The 21,994-nt window shown below is 36.4% G+C and overlaps 2 protein-coding genes across 2 annotated transcripts in view; both read left to right on the top strand.

Moving 5' to 3' along the window:
• Positions 1-3,646, top strand: part of prmt3 (protein arginine methyltransferase 3) — a 55,781-nt gene extending 52,135 nt beyond the window's left edge. Inside the window, exon 16 of the mRNA XM_016452300.1 lies at positions 3,239-3,646. Within this exon, the coding sequence (XP_016307786.1) occupies positions 3,239-3,348 (110 nt within the window). The 3' untranslated portion in view covers positions 3,349-3,646. The remainder of the gene's footprint in view (positions 1-3,238) is intronic.
• Positions 3,647-6,299: 2,653 nt separating this feature from the next.
• LOC107662346 (sodium- and chloride-dependent glycine transporter 2-like) lies at positions 6,300-17,224 on the top strand. Its single transcript, XM_016452333.1, is given in 16 exon segments — positions 6,300-6,344; positions 7,143-7,612; positions 8,892-9,061; positions 9,554-9,685; positions 9,838-10,011; positions 10,811-10,958; positions 11,052-11,184; positions 12,041-12,175; positions 12,314-12,417; positions 13,128-13,252; positions 13,431-13,543; positions 13,662-13,793; positions 14,067-14,166; positions 15,458-15,558; positions 15,692-15,859; positions 16,689-17,224. Coding segments are annotated over 16 exon segments (2,367 nt in total). The 5' UTR covers positions 6,300-6,341; the 3' UTR covers positions 16,848-17,224.
• Positions 17,225-21,994: the final 4,770 nt, after the last annotated feature.

Raw genomic sequence — 21,994 nt, forward strand, 5'->3', positions numbered from 1 at the left:
TAAAAAGACAGTATAAGTCATTATAATCCGTAATTATGTCCCCACTGGATGCAACAAATGCGTTGCATTTAATGTTTTTGTCTCGTCGCTCCGGCCGGACAGGGCATCACAATATGGTAAGGGGCGTAACATTTCCATCACACGCTTGAGGTATTCGGCCAATCACAACGCACTGGATAGCTGGCCAATCAGAGCACACCTTGCTTTTCAGAACGATGAGCTTTGTAAAAATCTACTCGTTTCAGAAAGGCGGGGCATAGAGGAGAAACAATAATGTACAGTATGTGGAAAATAATGTGTTTTTTTAACCTTAAACTGCATAAACACATTTCAATACACCAAATACACAAAATAATGTTCTTTTTAGCAACATCATATGACCCCTTTAAATAAATGTTTACGTAGACTATGACGCTTGTTCTGTACATTTGCACACCAGCTTGTTGATTAGCAGTCACGTTTCTTCAAGGAATTCATCAAGATGTTTTACGTTGTCTCGTCCATTTCTTGTTTCAGCCTCTGTCACCCTTGGTTGCATTGGCATGTTTAATGCAAATGGCACTGTGATGTATGACGGCTCTAGAAGCAGCCTTGTCTCCTTCATTTAATTAACATGCACCAACAGCTTCTTTCTCATAGATCGCCAATCTTTTTCTCGCCTCTACTGTCAGAATAAAATCTTGCAGTAACTACATCCCAAACTGCTTTACTCTGAGATTTAACCAGGAATTGTAGGGTCAAGTAATTTCACTCTCTGTGTCTCTTGGTTTTCTCTACAGACCTCTGTGTATCAAAGCCCATTAGCAGTAACTGGGAAAGTGTTTGTTATGAAGTGCAGACACACACCAGTGTGATGCACACAGCCATTTTCTGCAGGGCACTGAAGTTTAATAGATCTTTCTATCATTTGTGCTCATGCTGGTCAAGAGAAAACCTACTGTGCATGATTTTTATTTTTCATAGGCAATATGTGATCTGTCAAGTCTTTCACCGCACAGCTGATTTTAATTAAAGGATTTCTTGCTAGATCAGTTGTTTTACAAAAAAAAAAACAATTAGGCTTCAGCTTTTTATTTGTGCTTTTTCACTATTGAACAAATATTTTGATGATTTCTATTCCTGACATATTAATGCATGGCTTGTTTGCCAAGCAGTTCCTAAAGGACCATTCTGTGTATTATAAGCATGTAGGCAAAAATCATTAGGTAAAAATGGAACTGGAAAATTTCTTACGATTCCCAACCCAATCGTAAGACATTTTCCAGTTCCAGTTTTGCCTAATGATTCCAGTTCTGATTCCATTAACTATTTTTATTACAATTATTAAGGAAAATCAGTTAATTCCATTTTTATGACCACAATTTCATCTGTTTTTTAATTTTCATTTGTTTTGGTAATGCTCCCAATGCTTTGCTCACGCGTTGCACAAGAACTGTTTTTAGATCCGAATGAATAATGAATTTTGCACCATTTCTTTAGCAGTATTTTGCAGAAAAATGAGTTAGTTGTGTATTAGAACCTTTATTGGTTCTCAACCTTATTAGCGCATGCTGAAGGTCTGTCGTCTACCCCTTTAAATGCTCAAGTATAGTGTGGAAGCCCGTTTCTGCCATGGAACAAAAAAAACAAGGTATTTGTGACTTTTTATCTCACAATTTCCATCTGAATTGTGAGATATAAACTCAGAATTGTGTGATATAAATGTGTCCAAAATCAAAAACTTATTTACTGTATAGTATAAGAAAAACAGTATGCCAAAAGAGTAGTATGAGTAGTATGAGTAATACGTAGTATTCGAAAAACAGTAGGCAAAAAGTACCCAGATGTGCATTCAATGGACACTACTATCCCATGAGGCCATGGGAGAGGATTTGTGAATGGCTGTGAAACAACACAACTGACGCTGGAGGTCACATGACCACAACATGGTGGATCTAGTATGTCCCAATTTCTTTTATACTACCCATATCATCCTAAACAGAACATACTTTTTTAATGGTCACAAATTAAGTTCAAATTCAAATGTAGTACCTACTCAGAGAGTACATGACGCACCAAAAATTCTGAATTCTGACTATTTCTCACCATTCTGAGTTTACATCTCGCTATTCTGACTTTTTTTCTCTGAATTCTGAGTTTATATCTTGCAATTCTGACTTTTTGATTTCGCCACGAAATAAAAAGGTAATTGCGGCTTTTTATCTTGCAGTTCTTACTTTGTCTTGCAATTATTGATTTTGATCTCGCAATTTTCCTCAATTTTGAGAAAGAAGTCAGAATTGTGATATGTAAGTTAAGAATTGCGAGAAGAAAAGTCTGAATTTTGAGATAAAACGTTGCAATTACCTTTTATTTTTTTTATTCCATGGTGGAAACAAGCTTCCATATATTCCTTTGTGGCCGTATAGTTGTGGTATAGACTAGAATTAGAAAGATTATTTAAACTTTATAGTTTTTATCCTTGGTGTGAACAGGCCTCAACAGTCTTGTACTTGCATCCAAAAATAACTTTTTGGGGGGAAGGAAAAGTGAATTGTGAAAGAATGAATTTTTTATGTTCTTTTAAGGGGATCATTTGACAGTAAAAGGTAGAAGTAAGAAAACCAATGTGACAGCTGCAGCGTGCTGTGACGGTCACATCTGACTTCTCCCCATCTCCTCATGTCAAAATGCTGCAGTCAGCGTATTTTTATCTCACGTAACCAGCAGCAAAGAAAGAAATGGCGGGGGGTGGAGGGCTTGTTTGCCAAATGGGTAAACATTCATTTACATCTGGCAGTGAAACGTGAAGTTAATCAAAGTGATTATCTGGAGTAATCATCGTCATTGTCTTCAGGCCTTCCCGATAAAATGTGCCGCCTGTATTCCTACTGTAGTCGTACTGTAGCAAGCAGCAGCTTTCTCTGCCATCTGGAGCCAAGCGGCATGTCATCTTCCCCTGATTCGCTCTCAGCTTTTTAATCGCATCTTTCTCTTCTCAGCTGCATGGTTTCAGTTTTGTTCAGTGAGAGGCGGTAGACATTTCCACTTTTGTTATTACACAGCTCTGAGTTTTGACAGAAAAGTGTCAGTTGTGGCTGAGCTGTATGGTAATAAAAAGTGAATATTTACTCTTGTATGTAAACGCATGCCAGGAAAGCTCAAATATCTTACATTTCAAGCTGGTGTGAAGGCATGTCACAATGTAGATTGATTTGTGTCAAATCCCGTTTTTCACTCTCTATTTTTCCTTGTGCAGGAGAGGAACTTCCAGGTCAAATCGTAGTGCATAAGAACAGAAAGGACCCCAGAGCGCTGCTGATCACACTTGATGTCGCTGGCCGGAAGCAAACCTACAGCCTCCAGTGAAGAAGTTGTTTTATTGGGGGGAAAACACATACTTGGAGCAATGCAGTGTTTAATAACTGAAACATCATATTAAAAAGTTTTTCTACCAAACATCAATCATTCGTGGGTTGTACATTGAGCCGATATTGTCAATGTTTTTTACACAAGTTGTTCTCTCTCTGACAATTAACAGGATCGTACACTGAGTCAACAACTTGGGCAACTAATGAAAGTCAGATTTTGTTTTAAACCTCTTAATGTTCATATATTAGGGCCTGGAAGAAGACTGATTTCCTACTTGTTTGAATAATGACTGAGTGAATAAAGTAAAAGCTTCCATGAAATTTTAATGGTTTTATGTTTACCATAAAAGTGACACTAAAGTCCCTGAGTCCTTTTTGTTTTACAAAGGTTAGAGACACAAGATGGCGATAAGCAGTTATGGAAATACCTATTTATTTCCACAAACCGATAAAAAAAAATGTAAAAAAACATTCTGTGGTTCTTTTACTTCATCGCGCAATGACGTCATTTGCATACGTATGTCTAGCAACTTAGCCTTGAAACATTAAAGACCGAGCATTCACTTAGTGATAGCAGACAAATGAAGCACGCCGATATTGTAGAAATGGGGTGTCAAACTCAATTCCTGGAGGGCCGGAGCCCTGCAGAGTTTTGTTCCAACCCCGCTCCGACACACATACCATGTAGTTTTCAAATAAGCCTGAAGGACTTGATTAGTTGGATCAGGTGTGTTTAATTAGGGTTGAATCTAAACTCTGCAGGGCTCCGGCCCTCCAGGAATTGACTTTGACAACCCTGTTGTAGAAGATGGGTTGCCTTGAAGTATGTCACCTCTGAATGCCACGATTAACCAATCAGAATAAAGTTTTCAGGGAGCTGTGTAACATCAGGACCTGTCCACTATGGGGATCCTCAAATATTAGCTTAATTAACTTAAGTGACGGGATCCAGGAAGATAAACAAAAGCTTGTTGTTTGAATGGCAGTCAGTGATGCCTCATGCAGGGATGCCTCGTCTGCGACCCCAAATATACTTTACCTTAAGTATGATTTAGTATAAGGCACTGCTGTACCAGCTCACTTCCATGTGTTTGTTCCAATATCCACACTTGCGGTATTGCCCCCTTAAGTGCGTGTTCACGAACCCAGCTTTTATTACTACGATTGCGAGAAACTGATCATGTTTAAGGCCCTTTATTCCATATCTTACGGGCACGTTTTTTGTTCTTTTAACAACAAATACTAACAAGACAAATGACCATCGGTTGATGCATAATCTTATCTTAACTAGGCTAATTAATTATAGGGTGAAAGAATGTAGAGAGAACTAATTTGTTTCAACGTAATTTATTCCTTATCAGACCCAAAGTGTGCACTGTCATTTTTATGGCAAAGCAAAACAAGTTCGGAAAATACCCGAATGCAAAAATTGAATTCAACACAAGACGGTTCCTATTTTGAAACTGAAATGAATAGCCTGAGAAATTGAATTTTTGGTTAGGTAGGCCTAAGTGTTAAACTCGTATGTCGTTGAAAGACTAGGCTACATGTTTCTGTTGGTTCTCTCTAACTTAAAACGAACAGTGTTTCTCTTCACCGTGCTTTAAAGAGAACAAATAAAGGTGACACGGAAAGAGAAGCAGAAATCAATTACAATTATTCTCTGTTGACAAAGCAATTAAACCCAGAGCGAAGAGCTAATGAAGCCGTATAGAGGCTTATCACAGGCGGCCGCAGATTTATGATGGTCACTGAAGCAGCGTGCCTGTATAGAGTGATATCAAGACTGAATAACAACTTATTACGTTGAATAACAACGTTATTACATTTCTTGATTAACTGGTGGGGCACTTTATATTAACTTTAATCAAAAGATGTTATTACATAATCTTTAACAGCTCAGTACATTCAAGTGGGAATCGACTTAAATGTAGTTATTTGGTCTTTGGTTAATATATATTACTACTAAATATTTCATAAAGATGCTATGTTAAATTCAGTGCTTCTCTGTTAAAAAAAAAGCTACTCCGGGGGATGATGCTTGGATGCTCAGTGCACTGTGGTTACATAGCTAAAAATAGAAAATTACTCCTCCTTTGTCTTGCGTAAAAGTTTAACAAATGAGTGCCTCCACTCCTCTGAAAACCTCGCCCACTTTTCACACTTGAACAATATGGGAGCCGGTGACGCATAAGGATAACTGTGCGTTCGTTTGACGTGTGAACTATGAACCATGAGATATAGGCTACCATTACTCAAATAGCCTACAATAGAAAATATGCAAAAAATAAAGTTTTTATAATGGTGTTTCATAAAATTCCAAAGTCAACTGCTTGGTTAGTCAATAGTCATTCATGTAAAATATAAGCACCTTCGTTCAGAAATCATATTTCCATGACCTTATCTAAATTAAAAAAAAAAAAAAAAAAAAATCCCACAAGCGAAGTCACATGCCAGACTTGACGCAGATCTGTGCACTGCGTGTAAATAACCTAACTGACTGATAAGACATAATTAAAAAACATAAAATGGGCCTGTTATCTATTTTTAATACAATTCTATGATGAAAAGTCATTAGATTTATCTATATGTATAGGTGTCGGTCAACTATGCAGTCCCCACGATGCCTGCGTCTGCAGAATCTTCTCTGTGCGTCAGATGAACATCTTTACATAGTCCTGAGGGACAAGTTTATTAATCAGTCACGAGCCAGTCCGTCCCCAAACGTATAGTCTCGCGCTGCTTTGTGTGTCACGAGCTCACGTCTTCGCTTGTTGCCCCTTTAAAAATCAGAATTGAAGGCCAATGATTTATCAGAGCCCTATTATCAAGAAAATGTCATGCGTAGGGTACCTTGCCATGCACTGACGCAAACCCGATCTTTCCCACGGAGATATAGAAAGCTTTGCACTTTGCACAGCCAAACTCAGTCTGCCTGCCGTCTTCCCAGCTGTTTTCTGCTATTAACCCACATTTGTTGACTCTGCACAAATGGTAAGTACAGCACATTCATTACTTTACGCTTTGCGTGTTTTTGAACAGTTCACAAATGATTTAGAACAGTCTTGGGAACAAAAAAGTATTATTTGTAAGTGCACTAATGAACGAAGTGTCGCTGTCCACGGTGCTGAAACTTTATGGCAGGCGTTTTTACGTCTTTTCAATAGCAATATTAGTTATACAGTAGGCGATATGTTAGAAGAAACTATCACGTTAAAAAAATGAATACAAATGTACAACCTTAGTAGTAGTTATATTCATAGAATGACAGACGATTTATTTTATTTTTATTTTTTCGGTATGCAGATTGGCAGACTATTTTAAAAAGGGTTTTAGGGTAGTGCTCTCCTATGGTGCAATGTAATTGTTGGTGTAATGTTCCATGTTTGCTCCCGGGTTCGCATTACACACTTACACCGGGACTGGTGCCTGCCGCAGGGGGGAAAAGACTTGGCCGAGCCCGGCAGCTTGTATATTGCCCATAAAACAAGGGGATGTGCCGGGGTTGAATGACAGGAGGTAAATGAGGCGTAAAATTAAAGAATCTTTTTCTAACGGTAAAAGCAAGAAGCAAACAGCTACCGTCCGTGAACTGAAAATCAAAGAAGTGGAGCAGACATGTCCAGAAACGGTCTAGCATAAAATACACTGCAGAAGTTATAGTATGATAGCGTGAACATTTTGCCTAGGGGTAGGTTTATGTAAACATGTTGGGTCACTGTAGGTGTGAAAAAGCAGTTAATTATTACGTTAATTATACTCATCCTGTCTAATGTGTATTTAACGTTGCAGGATTTTTCTGAGCACGGGGAAATGTTGAGACAACCGTCAAACAGTATTCCGCCCCAGCCTTCTGGGGGAGCGGTTGGAGATACAACTACAAACAAACCGCAGAACGGGAACCCGGTGCCCCAACCGCCGCCTGTAAACGAACGGAAAACTTTTTGTCCTTCGGAAAATAAACCGTGCGAAATGGAAGCCAGTAAAGCATACGGGACGTTTAAAAACGCCGCACCTGGACCCACGTTTGCTCCCGTTAATTCTGCCGTACGCAAGGATTCCGTCGGTAAAATGGATGGTTCCACCGGTAAAGCCACGTCGGACTTCATATCTAACAATCAAAGTGCTACAAGGATCGCGGTGGAACATAACAACACCACCGGTGACTGGACCTCCATGAGCCAGACCACCATCATCCTGGGTACAGATGGCAATACATCTGTTCTGCCTGGCACGGTGACCGGGGTAAGTGGTTAAGGAACGTTTCATTCCGGTTGAATCAGCCAATTCTACGCGTGAAGCTATCAAACGGAGAGAGTCCTGAGCAAAAACAAAAACTAAGATTTTGTTTTAAATGCCGTGTTTTGCACTGTAAAACCGAAGGAATCCAAAAAGGAGTCCGTTACGATCGTTACAATTTAACTTTTGTTCGCGAGACCTTCACTTGCGTTTGTTTAAAAAATATATATATTTTAAAAAATGATGATGATAAGGTTGGCGGTTCTCAGCCGAAACCGTCATTTGGCGCCACCACAAGCACTATTATCCTTAAAAATATATATTATTTTATTGTGATATTTAAACGTACACTTACGGTTATTTGGAGCAGCGTTGTGTTTCTATGGTTACCTCCTAGCCGACATCTATTCGCTGGCGTCTATTTGGCGACAGGTACAAATGCGCTGTGACTAACTTCTTGTTTTTTTTTTTTTGTAGGATTTTACCGTTACTGAAAAGTTTGAAACATATTTGCACTTATATGAAAACCCCCGAACCTTTTGTTTGAGGTTAACCCCCATAATTTGCGCCGTTTTTACTGTCTAAAATAACGGTTTTGGTTCGGCTATATGTTCTATGCAATGTGCTTCAGGAGTAAAAAACAAAGACGGCTATTGACATTTGTGATATACGGCTCTCATATTAGAATAAGTCATAGAAGTGTTTTGGACAGAAGGACATTGTTCTTTAGTCTCTCAAAAGTGATCAGCAAAACTAAATCTGTTTCCAATCTGGAAAGATTTGAACAGTAGTGATAATGATTATTTCTGACAGCACAATAATTAGAGCAGTTTTCACGAACAGGTCGAATCAGAGGATGTGTCAAGGAACCTGAATACATCAAATGCTGTAGGATACTGCATTGCCAATGAAACAAACCCCTCCGATCAAGAGTTACAGCATCTGCTTTATAATCTGAAATGAAGCTGCTGAGCTGTGTATGTATGCCTGTGACTTGTGAGGTTTATTGTCCTCAGAGATTGGTTTCTGATGGCTGGTTGTGTTGCAGGATAATGTGTTATAATATGTTACATAACAATCTGCTTATGGTACAATTCCCTTTGGGGTGTTTCATCAGAGCCAAGGGCGACCCCTTTATTCCCTGCATGGTCACGGTTGTTGGGGGAGCATTTTGATTTTTTTTTTAATGTTGAAATATTTATACCTCTATAATTTAATGACCCATAATTTGATGATTGTCATAATAGTTAAAAATTAAGTATATGACAAAGCAGCCCGCATCCGATCATACTAAATACTTAGTGGACTCTTCTTTCAGGATGATGATGATGATGATGATGATGGAGGAGATGAGAATAAGGCCCGGGGGAACTGGTCCAACAAAATGGATTTTATTCTGTCCATGGTGGGATATGCCGTGGGTTTGGGAAATGTGTGGAGATTCCCATATCTTGCTTTTCAGAATGGTGGAGGTGAGAAATAATTAAAGGACAGCATACTAGAAAATATTAGGAAATATTTTTGTTTTTAACTACAGATCGATTTGTATTCGAGAACGAGTAGTTTAAAAGTCCGGAATGTCAATGTGTAATAATACACACATAGAAGCTTTCGTTAGAAGCAATTGTATTTTCTGTTATAAAATGTAAAATTCGTTTTATGATTGCATGGAATTTATTTTAATGTACGAATTATAAGGACAACGAAAGATTATTATTAGGTAATATTTATACACATTCTAGTGTATAGATGTTATTTCATTTTAGCATTGTATTTAATATTGATTGTGTTTGTTATACATTATCGTATTGTTATATTATAAAATAATATTATGCACTATATTAGATGTTTATTTTCATTTTTAAAAAATGCAAAATCTAAAATTCAAACATTAATAGGTTTATTGTTCGCATTACTCATGATTCATGCATTTTTTCAACAGTGGGTGTTCTCTCTGTTTGTAGGTGCGTTTTTGATACCTTACCTAATCATGTTAAGCCTCGCCGGAATACCTATATTTTTGTTGGAGGTGTCTTTGGGTCAGTTCGCCAGCCAAGGCCCGGTGTCAGTATGGAAGGCGATTCCAGCTCTACAAGGTAAACTGACGTTACTTTATTAATTGATCCGCCGTTATAATGAGCAATGTTTTTGCTAATGTGTTACATTAGTGTTTCCAGTGAAATGGTACTCGACTTTCCGCCTGCTTTAAGTGTAATTTCTATTATCTGGTTTCATTTTGTTATTATAGGTTGCGGGATTGCCATGTTGATAATATCTGTCTTGATAGCCATATACTATAATATTATTATGTGCTGGACATTGTACTACCTGTTCGCTTCGTTGAAGGAGACACTGCCATGGGCCACCTGTAAAAATGAATGGAACACCGTCGAGTGCAAAGACAAAGACATGCTGCTTTTGGGTAAGATGAGCGTCTCTCTCTCTCTCTCTGTGTGCGCCCCCCCCAACACCCCTTATTTTTTTCTAACTAAAATGCGCAATGCGCAACCTGTATTTCAGGATTTCAGGAATTAAGTAGCCTACCGCTCAATTTAGGTTATTCAGTGTCATCCTGCTCTCTTTATACCCCAAACACAACTGTTTCTCCTCATTACGCCAAAAGTTTTTATTTTGATGACTTGACAGATAGTTTTTATCAGCTACAGAAACTGTAAAATCAAGTTATTTTGCATTTTAGTACCATCATGCAAAATGAATAGATTTTGTGTTTTTATTTCATTTAGGACTATTGTGTCACACTGAAACTGAAATAAATGCTGTTTGCTACTTATCAAAATGAGTTTATCTTCAAATCTAATTTGAATAAAATCTCGGGTGTTTTATTATGCATTTGATTTAATTTTCGGACATTTTTACGTTTGAATTCGTTTTAAAACGCTTTTCTCAATGTCGTGCTTTTGGTGAATTCAGCAGAAAATGTGCTTGCTTGACAAATGTACTGTAAGAGTTGGTGCAGTGCCGCAGTGAGATGCACTGCCACCTCGTGGCCTGTTTGAGTAGCGCCACTACCACCGACTGAATCAAATTGTGTACAGTATTGCAGTTGTGTGTGAATTGTGTAGGCCTATTTGTACGACGTTTGATTGATTTCGTGCACTTAATTTGTTTAAAGAATGTTTCTCAACTAGGCAGAGAATGACGATGGAAAACAGGGACTTTTTTCACGTTCATTCCAAGTTTTCATTATTTCTTCTGGCCAGACTCCTGTATACTAAGGGACAGAAACATCACATCAATCAAGAACTCTACATTCTGTTTATCTGCAAATGCTGTCGGAAATTTAAGTAAACTGTTAAATATCACAGCGGACAATAAAACCTATGTCAGCCCTAGTGAGGAATATTTCAAGTAAGTGTGCTTTTCCAGTGATATGTATTTAGAGGTGGTGTATGTGTAACTTTGCAGATTAAATGGATGCTAATCACTCTGCTTTCTTGACAGGTATAATGTGTTGCATATTTCGAAGGGTATTGAATATCCAGGTGACATCCGTTGGCCCCTGGCTGCTTGTCTTTTACTGGCCTGGCTTATTGTTTATGCCTCTTTGGCTAAAGGGATCAAGTCCTCAGGGAAGGTAAGAAAACAGGTTGACTATTTTCTCTCCTTACTTTCTCCTCTCTAACTGGTAAGAGAGAAGTGTATAGCAGGCCTCTCTCTGGTCCAGTGAAAAGCATTCATTTTCCTTCATTTTAACATAGTACATTGGGCCGTATTTTTACAGAACTTTCTAGTGTAGACAGTACACAAGCTGTAAGTAATCAGCAAAAAAGTGGAAATAATACTGATGTCACAAAGTAAATGTGTGTTAATTTGGCACAAGAAGTATTAGATGGGTTAATAATGCTTTCTAAGGCTGTAAGATAAGCAAAAGATTGGCAGTTTTTTTTCCTTAGATAAACTGCTAAAGAGTAGTATTCTCTTTGAGTGATAAATCTAGAGTAGCGTTAGTTCTGGCAGGTCACGTTAGTCAAGCTCGCATCAGCTGACTCTCAGCTGATCCCCATCTACCTATGAGAATACGACACCTATCTAAGTATTCATATATAAGGTCCCGCAGTAGTATCAGCAGTTTCGCATTGCTCAATAGCTAATTACCCTCCTCCATCCCCAACTCCTCCTCTGTCAGTCAGGATTCAGCCTTCTGATTCTCCTTTGAATCAGGCTAATTCTAAAATGTGTACATAACATTATTGAACTTTAACGATATCTGCAATACATTTATGTTAGTTCTGTTCTGTTTACCCTGGGGGGGTTATCACTGCTCTCCCTGCTCTCATCCATGCTAGGCTGCATGGATGCGCAGGGAGTTCTTGCCCAGAACGGAACCATACCGCCAATCCAAACTGTATGCTAATTGTCAATCATCTTTGATGATAGTGGTCCTGACAGAACTGTTTTTCATTTTATATTGTATATGTGTCTTTTTTCAGGTGGTGTATTTCACTGCCACATTCCCCTATGTGGTGTTGGTCATCCTGTTGATCCGAGGGGTCACTCTACCCGGAGCCGGTTCAGGGATCCTTTACTTCATAACACCCAAATGGGAAAAACTTAATGATGCCAAGGTAATAAAAAGAATGGTGTATTTTTATTTATTATATTTGATGATACAATATTTAATATATTGTCCTCCAGAATTAATCTTATCTCTCTTTCTCCATCTGTCTATCTTTGTTTCTTTCTCTCTTTCACTTGAACTGTAGGTGTGGAAGGATGCTGCTACACAGATTTTCTTCTCTCTGTCTGCAGCATGGGGTGGTCTTATAACTCTGTCGTCCTACAATAAGTTCCATAACAACTGTTACAGGTAACCAGTGCTGTCACTTTAGAATACACTACTGTTCAAATGTTAGGGGCAGTACAATTTTTAATTAAATAATTAAACCAATAACCAATAATTAAGGATGCATTACATTGATCAAATGTGAAAGTAAAGCCATTTATAAGGTTACAAAGGATTTTTATTTCAAGTAGATGCTATTATTTTGAACTTTCTATTCATCAAAGAAATGTAAAATGTGCAAATGTATCACATTTTCCACAAAAATATTAAGCAGCACAACTGTTTTAAAAACTGATAATAATAAATGTTTCTTGAGCAGCAAATCAGCATTTTAGAATGATTTCTAAAGGATCATGTGACACTGAAGACTGGAGTAATGGCTGCTAAGAATTCAGTTTTGCTGTCTCTCAGGAATAAATCACACTTTAAAATCTATTAAAAAATAAAAAAAATTAATTTCAATAATATTTCACAATATTACTATTTTTATTGTATTTTTATCACATCAATGCAGTACTGTATAATATTTTAAATTATCAAATGTAAACAAATGAGTCTCTGTGATCAAGAGGATAAATATTATTCTTTCATATTCATTTCAAAACTAAAACTGCAAAAGTAACTGGCATTGTGCACATTCAATAGACACATCTGCTCAAAATAACATCTGTGTCTTATGAAAATGATTTATGATGTGAGATTACATGATGTGCTCTGTCTCTGTTGTTTTACAGGGATACTCTCATTGTGACATGCACTAACAGTGCCACAAGTATTTTTGCTGGTTTTGTCATTTTTTCAGTTATTGGCTTCATGGCTCATGAGCTCAAAGTCCCGATTGAGAGTGTGGCAGATGAAGGTATGTAGTATGAATGCATGTGTTTCTGGCTAGTGAGCTTTGATGAGCTATGATGTCTGATTTGTTTTTAGTTTTTAGTGAAGATACACAAAACTCATCACATTGTCATTGTTTTTCTATCATCAGACCTAAAAGGCATTTGATCAGTCTGGTTTGTTAATATGCTCTTTTTGTGTAGGTCCAGGGATTGCGTTTGTGGTCTACCCAGAGGCTCTGACTAGGTTGCCCTTGTCACCATTCTGGGCCATCATCTTCTTCCTCATGCTGCTTACACTTGGTCTGGATACCATGGTAATGGAAATCATAAATTGTATGATTTACATTTTTTTCTTTGGTTGTAATGTGATTACAGAATAAAATACAATAAATAACTGAATCGCTTTTCGTTCACACTTTCATTCCTCTCCAGTTTGCCACCATAGAAACTATAGTGACGTCTGTTTCTGATGAGTTCCCCAAGTACCTGCGCAAACACAAGCCTCAGTTCACTTTGGTTTGCTGTTTGTCCTTTTTTGTGCTGGGTTTCTCCATGATCACTGAGGTATGAAATTTACTCTTATTCCTAACTGCTAAAACTTTTCCTTTATAGGACACTTTAATTAAAGCAGCTCTCTGGTAAACAATAAAAAAAACTAACAGGAAAGTAAATAGACTGCAATGGAATTCCGAAAGCAAATAATTGGAAAGGTCTAGAATGATTGTTAGTTAGTTTGTTTTTGTTTTTAATTTAAGTGATTCACTGGGTGATTTTTAGATTAGGACTCATCTATTTTTATTTTAAAGTGTGCATATGTGTGTGTGTTTTCACGCACAGAGTGGAATGTACATGCTTCAGCTGGTGGACACATTTGCAGCCTCTTACTCTCTGGTCATCATTGCCATATTCGAACTGATTGGAGTCTCATACATTTATGGTGAGTTTACGAAATTATGATCATTTGTTTTTAGACTTAGGGCTCCAGTAATTTATTTTAGTGCACAGCAGGAATCAGATTTTTTGGTAATGAAAAAGAACATTACAGATAATTAAACAAACAAACAAGCAGGCAGCAATTAATAGGTTCAAGCTAAAAGGCAGGCTAAGCCTGTAAGTTATTAGTTTGTATAGGTTTTGATTAGTTTAGCAACATTAATTTATAAGATATATATAGTCGTTAAATAGTAATGAATATTTAATTGTTTAATTAAAGGGGTCATATGATGCGATTTCATGGTTTCCTTTGTCTTTGGAGTGTTAAAAGCTGTTCGTGCATTCAGAAGATCCGTAAAGTCGCAAAGATTAAAGTCTCAAACCCAAAGAGATATTCTTTATAAAAGTGAACGCTCAGCCACACCCTCCTAAAACGCCTCCTTCAAACACGCCCCCACAAATCTACGTCACTGTGTGGGAAGATTTGCATAACACTGCCCAAATGTATACGCAAAGAAAGAAGGTGTAACTTTTATTCTCGCTGTAGTATTGTTGCTGCCGCCATATCGTGGAGACGCTGTGTGTTTCGAAAGCCAGACTACTTTGTTTGGCCTTCCAAAAGAGAACACAACTAGAAATCAGTGGTTAAGTTTTATTTACAACACTGTCCCAGATAGTGTTGTCACGGTACCAAAATTTCAGTATTCGGTACCGATACATTTTACGAAGGAAAGTTTTCAAAAACACATTGCATTACACCAAATACACCAAATAATGTTCTTTTTTTAGCAACGTCATATGACCCCTTTAATTTAAATGAACAACTATATGTAGCTGCAGTAATGATGTATTTTAGTTACCATCACCCTAGTTCTTTCAGCAAAAATCCAATAGGATTTTCCCAGTGGCTTTTGTATTATTGTAGAAAATAACATTTGTGACCCAAAAAGCTTATGGTTCTTATGTGTTTTGTTCATTATGATGATCTTGAACAAAAAGAACAAACCAAATGAAGAAAACTTTTATGAATTTTGAAGTCTAAATACAATCACCAGAAGTAAACAGCTAAACGAAAGCTATAAACAAATTACACCACAGTCGCATGACTTCAACGTCACCATCACTAAGCTTTGGAAAACTCTTTCAATCTTTATTTAAAAACATTAAACATTTTCCCTGAAAGTTTGAGTTGAAATGGTTTGCAAGAGCGATGGAACCAGAAGTGCTAAAATGCCCACTGACTCTTTCTTTCTTTCTTTTTCCTTCCTTCCTTCCTTCCTGTATTTGTGGTGCAGGTCTACAGCGGTTCTGTGAGGATATTGAGATGATGATTGGGTTTCAGCCAAACAAGTTTTGGAGAATCTGCTGGGCCTTTGTCACACCAACCATTCTCACAGTATGCCCACCTTATTCCTTTTATGACCATTCCTGCAGATAGCTGTGACTCACATCCAATGCTATTGCATGCACACATTCATCCGTACTATTACTGTTAGTACTGCCACTGACCCCCCCCTCTCTCTCTCTAGTTTATTTTGGCACTCAGTCTGTACCAGTGGAAGGTGATGACATATGAGGATTACACTTATCCGACCTGGTCTATGGTTCTCGGCTGGCTTATGGTCATCTGTTCTGTCATATGGATTCCCATCATGTTTGTTATTAAGATGTACCTTGCCCCTGGATCATTAATTGAGGTAAGGGAGAGATGTTTGGGTTATTTTCTATTTGAGGGTTATTTAAAATTTCTCAGTACTGCTATTTAATAAGTAAATGGGTAGTTTATTAAAGTTTCAGGAAAAGTGTTCAGTCCAGGTCCTTTCCTCTTTTTTCCCCCCCAAAGTTTTTCAGCATTTTAATCACCTTATGCCATCATTAGTTCATTGCAGTTAGTCCTGTGGAATGAAAGCCAGTGTTATTTTAGTGTCACTAAGATAGTATTATAGTTTTTACTAATATTTTGGATTAGTTTTTATTTTTTAATTTTATGTTTTCATTTTAATTTTAGTTAAAGTTTAGTGATTTTGTTGTGTTTTTGTCCATTTTATTAGTTTTTTTTTATATGTCTATATAGTTTATTCATTTTTATTTCAGTTTCAAGTTTAGTTTTTTTTAAGTTCACCAAGCTTAACCGAATAAAAATGAGAAATGTCGCTGAAATAAAATAAGTGTAAGGATTTAAACATTTATTTCAGTTAATAAAATAACTGAAAATTTCAGTTAATTTCATTACTAACCCTAAGTAATTAAAAAATTATTTTTATGGTTTTAGTTCTAGTTTTAATGTAATAAATAAGAACTCCATTTTTGCATGCATAATACTTATAAAACAATTATCAAAATCGATATAAAACAACATGTTTTATGCACATGTACAATGTTAACAACAAAATAATGAATCAAAGTTATACTTTTTCAGTAATTCTTTTTTTTTTTTTTTTAAGATCAAACAAACGTAATTAATTAATCGATATGCAAACCAAGCACCCTGCATGCAATTTTGACGACCATTCTCGTTCTCTACAGCGTTTGAAGTTGGTGTGCTCTCCTCAGCCCGACTGGGGTCCATTCCTGATGAAACACCGCGGGGAACGCTACAAGAACATGATCGACCCTCTGGGCACCAACTCCCTTGGCCTCAAACTTCCCCCCAAAGATTTCCAGCTATCAGCCCAATATCAATAATCCTCCTCAATTCCCTGTGAGTGTGAGATTCCCTGAGGACTCAGAGGGTGAGACCAGCACTCACGTCAAACTCTTTCCCCATTCAACCTCCCCTTTTTTCCATAATGTTCTCTTTCAGCCATATTCCCCCTCTTCTGGCACTTTTAGAGGGGTCTTTCAGGTGGAAAGCACAGACAACTCCCTATGATTTTGTTGTTTTCTGAATAATTATTCATAGTCAATCTGAGAGTAGAGAGGTCTTTTGCGCACATTCTGATACACCGATCCCAGCTGAACCTTTTTCTCAGAGGCAATATAGTGATGCAGTTGCAACTGTTGAGGCAATATTTGACTGATTGTGCATCATGCAGTGGTTGTTTTTTAATTATTTTTTCATTCCGAAGTGACTGCTAAAAAAAATAGGAGAATAACATTTATATTTCTTGTCTATTTGCTTGTCATCTCTTAAATGTAGCAGACATAATGATAAAAAATGCTGAGTAGTGCACAGTGAACTCGAACACTTTTCTGGTATCGTACTATCGCTCTCCACTCATAGCCGTATACCTTGTGCCTCAGACTTCCTCTATTTATAAAATACTGCATAGTGCTAATTAAACCAATCGTACTACATTATGGAGGGAAGTGAGCACATTTCAGTCTCTGTGAATTATAAGCTATCCTACTCTTTTACTAACCTGTCAGAAATATCTCTACAATGTTATAGAAGCCAAACTCATAGTGTAGGCTCCAGTATAGATCCATCCCTGTCTTCAAAGAAAACTTAGCCATGCAAAACTGTAATGATGCCTTTCAGTGTTGTTTAGAGTAGTACTCAACGGCCAACTAGCGGTTTTATATGTATACTGATATTTAGAGTATGCTTTCGAGTTTGTGTCGTGATCTGTTTATATACTTTGTGAATCCTCCTATTCTTATGCAGTACGCAGTTATAGTGGAGTACACAAAAGAAAAGTAGAGGAAAAACAAGGAGTGTGGTATGTATGGCAAACCAGTCGTCTCATAAAAAGTGTATATTTTAGAAACTTCATCTAGTTGACATGCTAGTTTTATCAGCTGCTTGCAGGATATGTAGATTAGAAAAAAACAACAACAAAAAAACAAAACAAATGTTTTTAATTTGAAATCCTGTGCTTGGGGACCACACTCCTTTTTTTTTGCATCTGTATGTCTGTTCATCTTCATGAAACAGGGTCTCAGGTATTACTCCATTCTATCAACCTTATTAGATGTTCGATGCTTGTGGAAACTTGATGTGATTCACATATAACTAGGGCTGCATGATTAATCGTATTTTAATTGTGGTTGCGATTTCTGCTCCTCTCAATTTATTAAGCATTATCGCCTGTGATATTTTCCCCGCCAGTTATTATCCTGAAAACCTTTCAATTTAATTTAGCATTTGCATTATCTTGCATTGGTAACATGCTTCTGTTCATGGTTGCTGTTGCCAGATTTCAAGAGCTTAAATGCCCCAGTCAGAGTATTTTTTCATAAATCAATACATGGTTTACTTAATCTTTCCAACCATGTGTACACGCTCTCTCTACATTATGGAAAAAGTACAAATGAGCTGAAAACACCGGCAAACATGTAGGTTGGAGTTTAGAGACCTCTATTGAGATAATAAAAGTGCAATACAACCAGTCTGGTTTCCTTCAGGCAGCCGTTTGTGCTGTTTGCTGCAAGCAAACTGTGTGAGTTGACTTTCTCTTGATTTGTGTTTATGTGAAAGTGCAATTTTCTGGTGAAATTAAAAAATGAATATTTTGAGCAAAGAAATTGTGATCAACCATTTAAGCATTATCGTGCAGCCCTACATTACATAACCGATTCTCTATAAGATTTGTAAAAATGCACACTTTCAGAATATGATGCCATATTGACAATTTGAATCCTTATATATCTTATAATTAGTGTTCCATTTCTAGCTCCATTTCTAATTGTGCTGATCAGTCAAAGCACTACAAAAAGCACTTTGATTAAACATTACATAAAAATAAGTGTTTGTTCACCACCACAATGAAAAAAAGCCAAAAAAAATACTACTTTTTTGTTAGTTCAACATGAATACTTAAATTATTAGTACTGTGGAAATGATTTAGTTAGTATCATGTGAAAAGAGCAACACTGCCCACGCAATGCAAATAATAACACTGAGACTTTGCCTGGGAGTGATGTGTTTCAAAAGCCATGTAATATGCAGATACTACACTAACCGCCTTGAATATAAAGCATTTATAAAACAGAAAAAAGAAAAAAGGTATTCCTCAGTATATTAGTGTCACAAAAGAGATGTTTTTTCTGATACATGTTTAATCTATGTAGTATATGTGTGTGTGTGAGAATGTGTGGAATAATATGCAGTGCTTAATGTTTAGAGTTATACTTATCCAGCCATCCAGACGTGGTCACATGCAGCCTGGCACTAAGTTTTAGGTTTTCACAGGGCTTGGTTCCTATACATTGCAATTGCATTGTTTCATCTGTATACACAAGAGCTGATTCGTACTCAAATAGAAGCTCTGGGTTACGTAGCACAACAAACCGTATACAATGCACACGAATAGTAGACGGCTGCTGCGGTCATAATATTTGAGGTTCTGGATGGAGTTTCTGTTAGTCCTTGTGTTGCTGTACGTCTGTCCGAGAGCTATTGTTACAAGCCCTTCACTTAACAAATATTCTGTGGGGAAAAAAATAATAGGTAACAGTCTTGCATGTGCTGTTTGTGTTGATGTGGATTATTTGTCCATGTATGCTTCCCCTTTACGCTCCTTTTTCTCGAATGTGTCCCTCACTTAGCAGCTGCAGCTGAGTTTACCACCTATTCCTACCTACAGGGCGACACTGGGCAGTAGGCAACCAAAGAAGGAGAACTTCTCAAAGGGTTCTGAAAAAAAAAAGTTTAAAAAAGAACATATATTCTAAAAGAAAAGACATCTTTTAGACATATATATATATACACACAAATAGCCTATATGAAGAAATGAAATATATTATTCTGTGTATTTAGGAGACTGAGATACTGCCACTCATCCTTCATTTAGTGGTCATTATTGATGTGTGTCAATATGTTATATGACATCTTCAGGTAACCTTTGGCCTTATAGATGTCCTCTGGTAATAAACTATTATGTGTATTTCAGAATAGCTTCCAATCAGTCATTATGTGGTCAGTCTATATTGTAATGTATGTCGTGTCATTTGGCACTTTACTGTGGACCTATCGGAGTATAGGTAAAATGTCTTATTACTTGGGTAATGTCATATATTTCTGTGTGTTTTACATGAGGGAAGTCTGCCTATGGATACAGATATGTACCTCCAATAGATCATGGCATCATTTGAGTTGAATTGTAGAGTATAAATATGAAAAATATCTAGATTTTAAATCCTGTGCCGGACAAAAAAAAAAAAGCAAAATGTATAAAAAGAGGAAAATAAACATATATGTAAAGGCATAATTTATTTTAAATGTCATTAATCCTTGAGGCCCTACCTCAGATTTTGTATTTATGTATAGAAATGCAATTTGAATCATAGTATCTTTGCCAATAATACAATAAAATACCATATTTATCATAAAATGTATAACCTCTTAATCAATAAATAAATGTTAATGTTTTCAACTCCAGTTGTGTTCTTATATGCCTGTGGTGGTAATAATTTGTTCATGAGCACACATACAGTACAAACTTACACATGCTTGGGTGATGTGAGACAGACAAAATGGTTGCAATTTTAAAGAAAGATAAAAAAAAAAAAAAAAAAGTATCAGAAATTAAATATCAAGAAGAATAAAACAAAGAGAATGTTTTAAAAGAAAATACTATTTCAGTCATTCTACTTCAAGATTTCACATTTAATTCATTGTGTTACTTGCGGTTACTTTGTAATTATTTGTCAAATTTACTAGCAATTTCTGAGTGAAAATTAAGTAAACCCTACACCCTTTTTTCAGTGTACTGTATGAAACATTAGTACACTAGAACTTGATCGAAAACTAGTTACATTTTCTGATGCATTAGACAACAGAAAGATTGTACAGTCAGTTGGGCATGACATTGCAGACTGTTCAAGTACACAGCATATTTACTACACAGCACAAATTATACAGGTCAGAACTGGCATTTAGCATTTTAATTGTCAGAATTTTTTTTTTTTAATTGGATACGCTGTAGGTCAATTCCTTACAAGATGAAATAATTTCATATGATCATTTCAAATCCACTAATTCTCTTAATGTCTCACAGCTCCATATGTCGGTCTCTGTTTAGTTTTACTCTGTTTTGCTCTGTGAGCAAATGTTAATGCAACATAGTTCAAAAAAATGTAAAAGATAGATTACAACATTTAACAGCTTTTAAATATTTGTAGAATGCATAGAAAAGTTCTTACATTCTGACTTGCATTAGTTTGTGACATGCCTGAAAAAATTTGACAAAAGTGAGATTAGAAAAACAAAGATTGTGCATGCTTTGAAAATTCCAGTATATGCGTCCATATGTCTTAGTTTTACTCTGTTTTGCTCTGTGAGCAAATGTTAATGCAACATAGTTCAAAAAAATGTAAAAGATAGATTACAACATTTAACAGCTTTTAAATATTTGTAGAATGCATAGAAAAGTTCTTACATTCTGACTTGCATTAGTTTGTGACATGCCTGAAAAAATTTGACAAAAGTGAGATTAGAAAAACAAAGATTGTGCATGCTTTGAAAATTCCAGTATATGCGGCAAATAAATATTACCTGCTCTATGCTTCTTTAAGATATAACACAGGATGACGTTGAGAAGTATCAGCGCCGCAATGATTGTCACCAGTGTTGGCAGAACATAGACAGACTGTTTGCCTACAATAAGATGAAATATAAAGTATGTTTACATTATCTTTAATTATTCTGGTAACACTTTACATTAATGTGCTAGCATGAACAAACAATGACATTAAATATGTTGTACTTCATTTATTATTCTATGATAATGTTAGTTTAATAAAAATACAATAATTATGTTACTACAAATACCATGTTAATGTTCGTTTAATAAAAATGTTCATTGTTCATGCTATTTCACTGTATATTAACTAATATTAACAGACACAACATTGAATGCAAAAATTAAAAATGCTAAATTAGTAAATGC

This window comes from Sinocyclocheilus anshuiensis, unplaced genomic scaffold (genome assembly GCF_001515605.1).
Source record: "Sinocyclocheilus anshuiensis isolate Anshui unplaced genomic scaffold, SAMN03320099.WGS_v1.1 scaffold579, whole genome shotgun sequence".
Lineage (NCBI taxonomy): Eukaryota > Metazoa > Chordata > Actinopteri > Cypriniformes > Cyprinidae > Sinocyclocheilus > Sinocyclocheilus anshuiensis.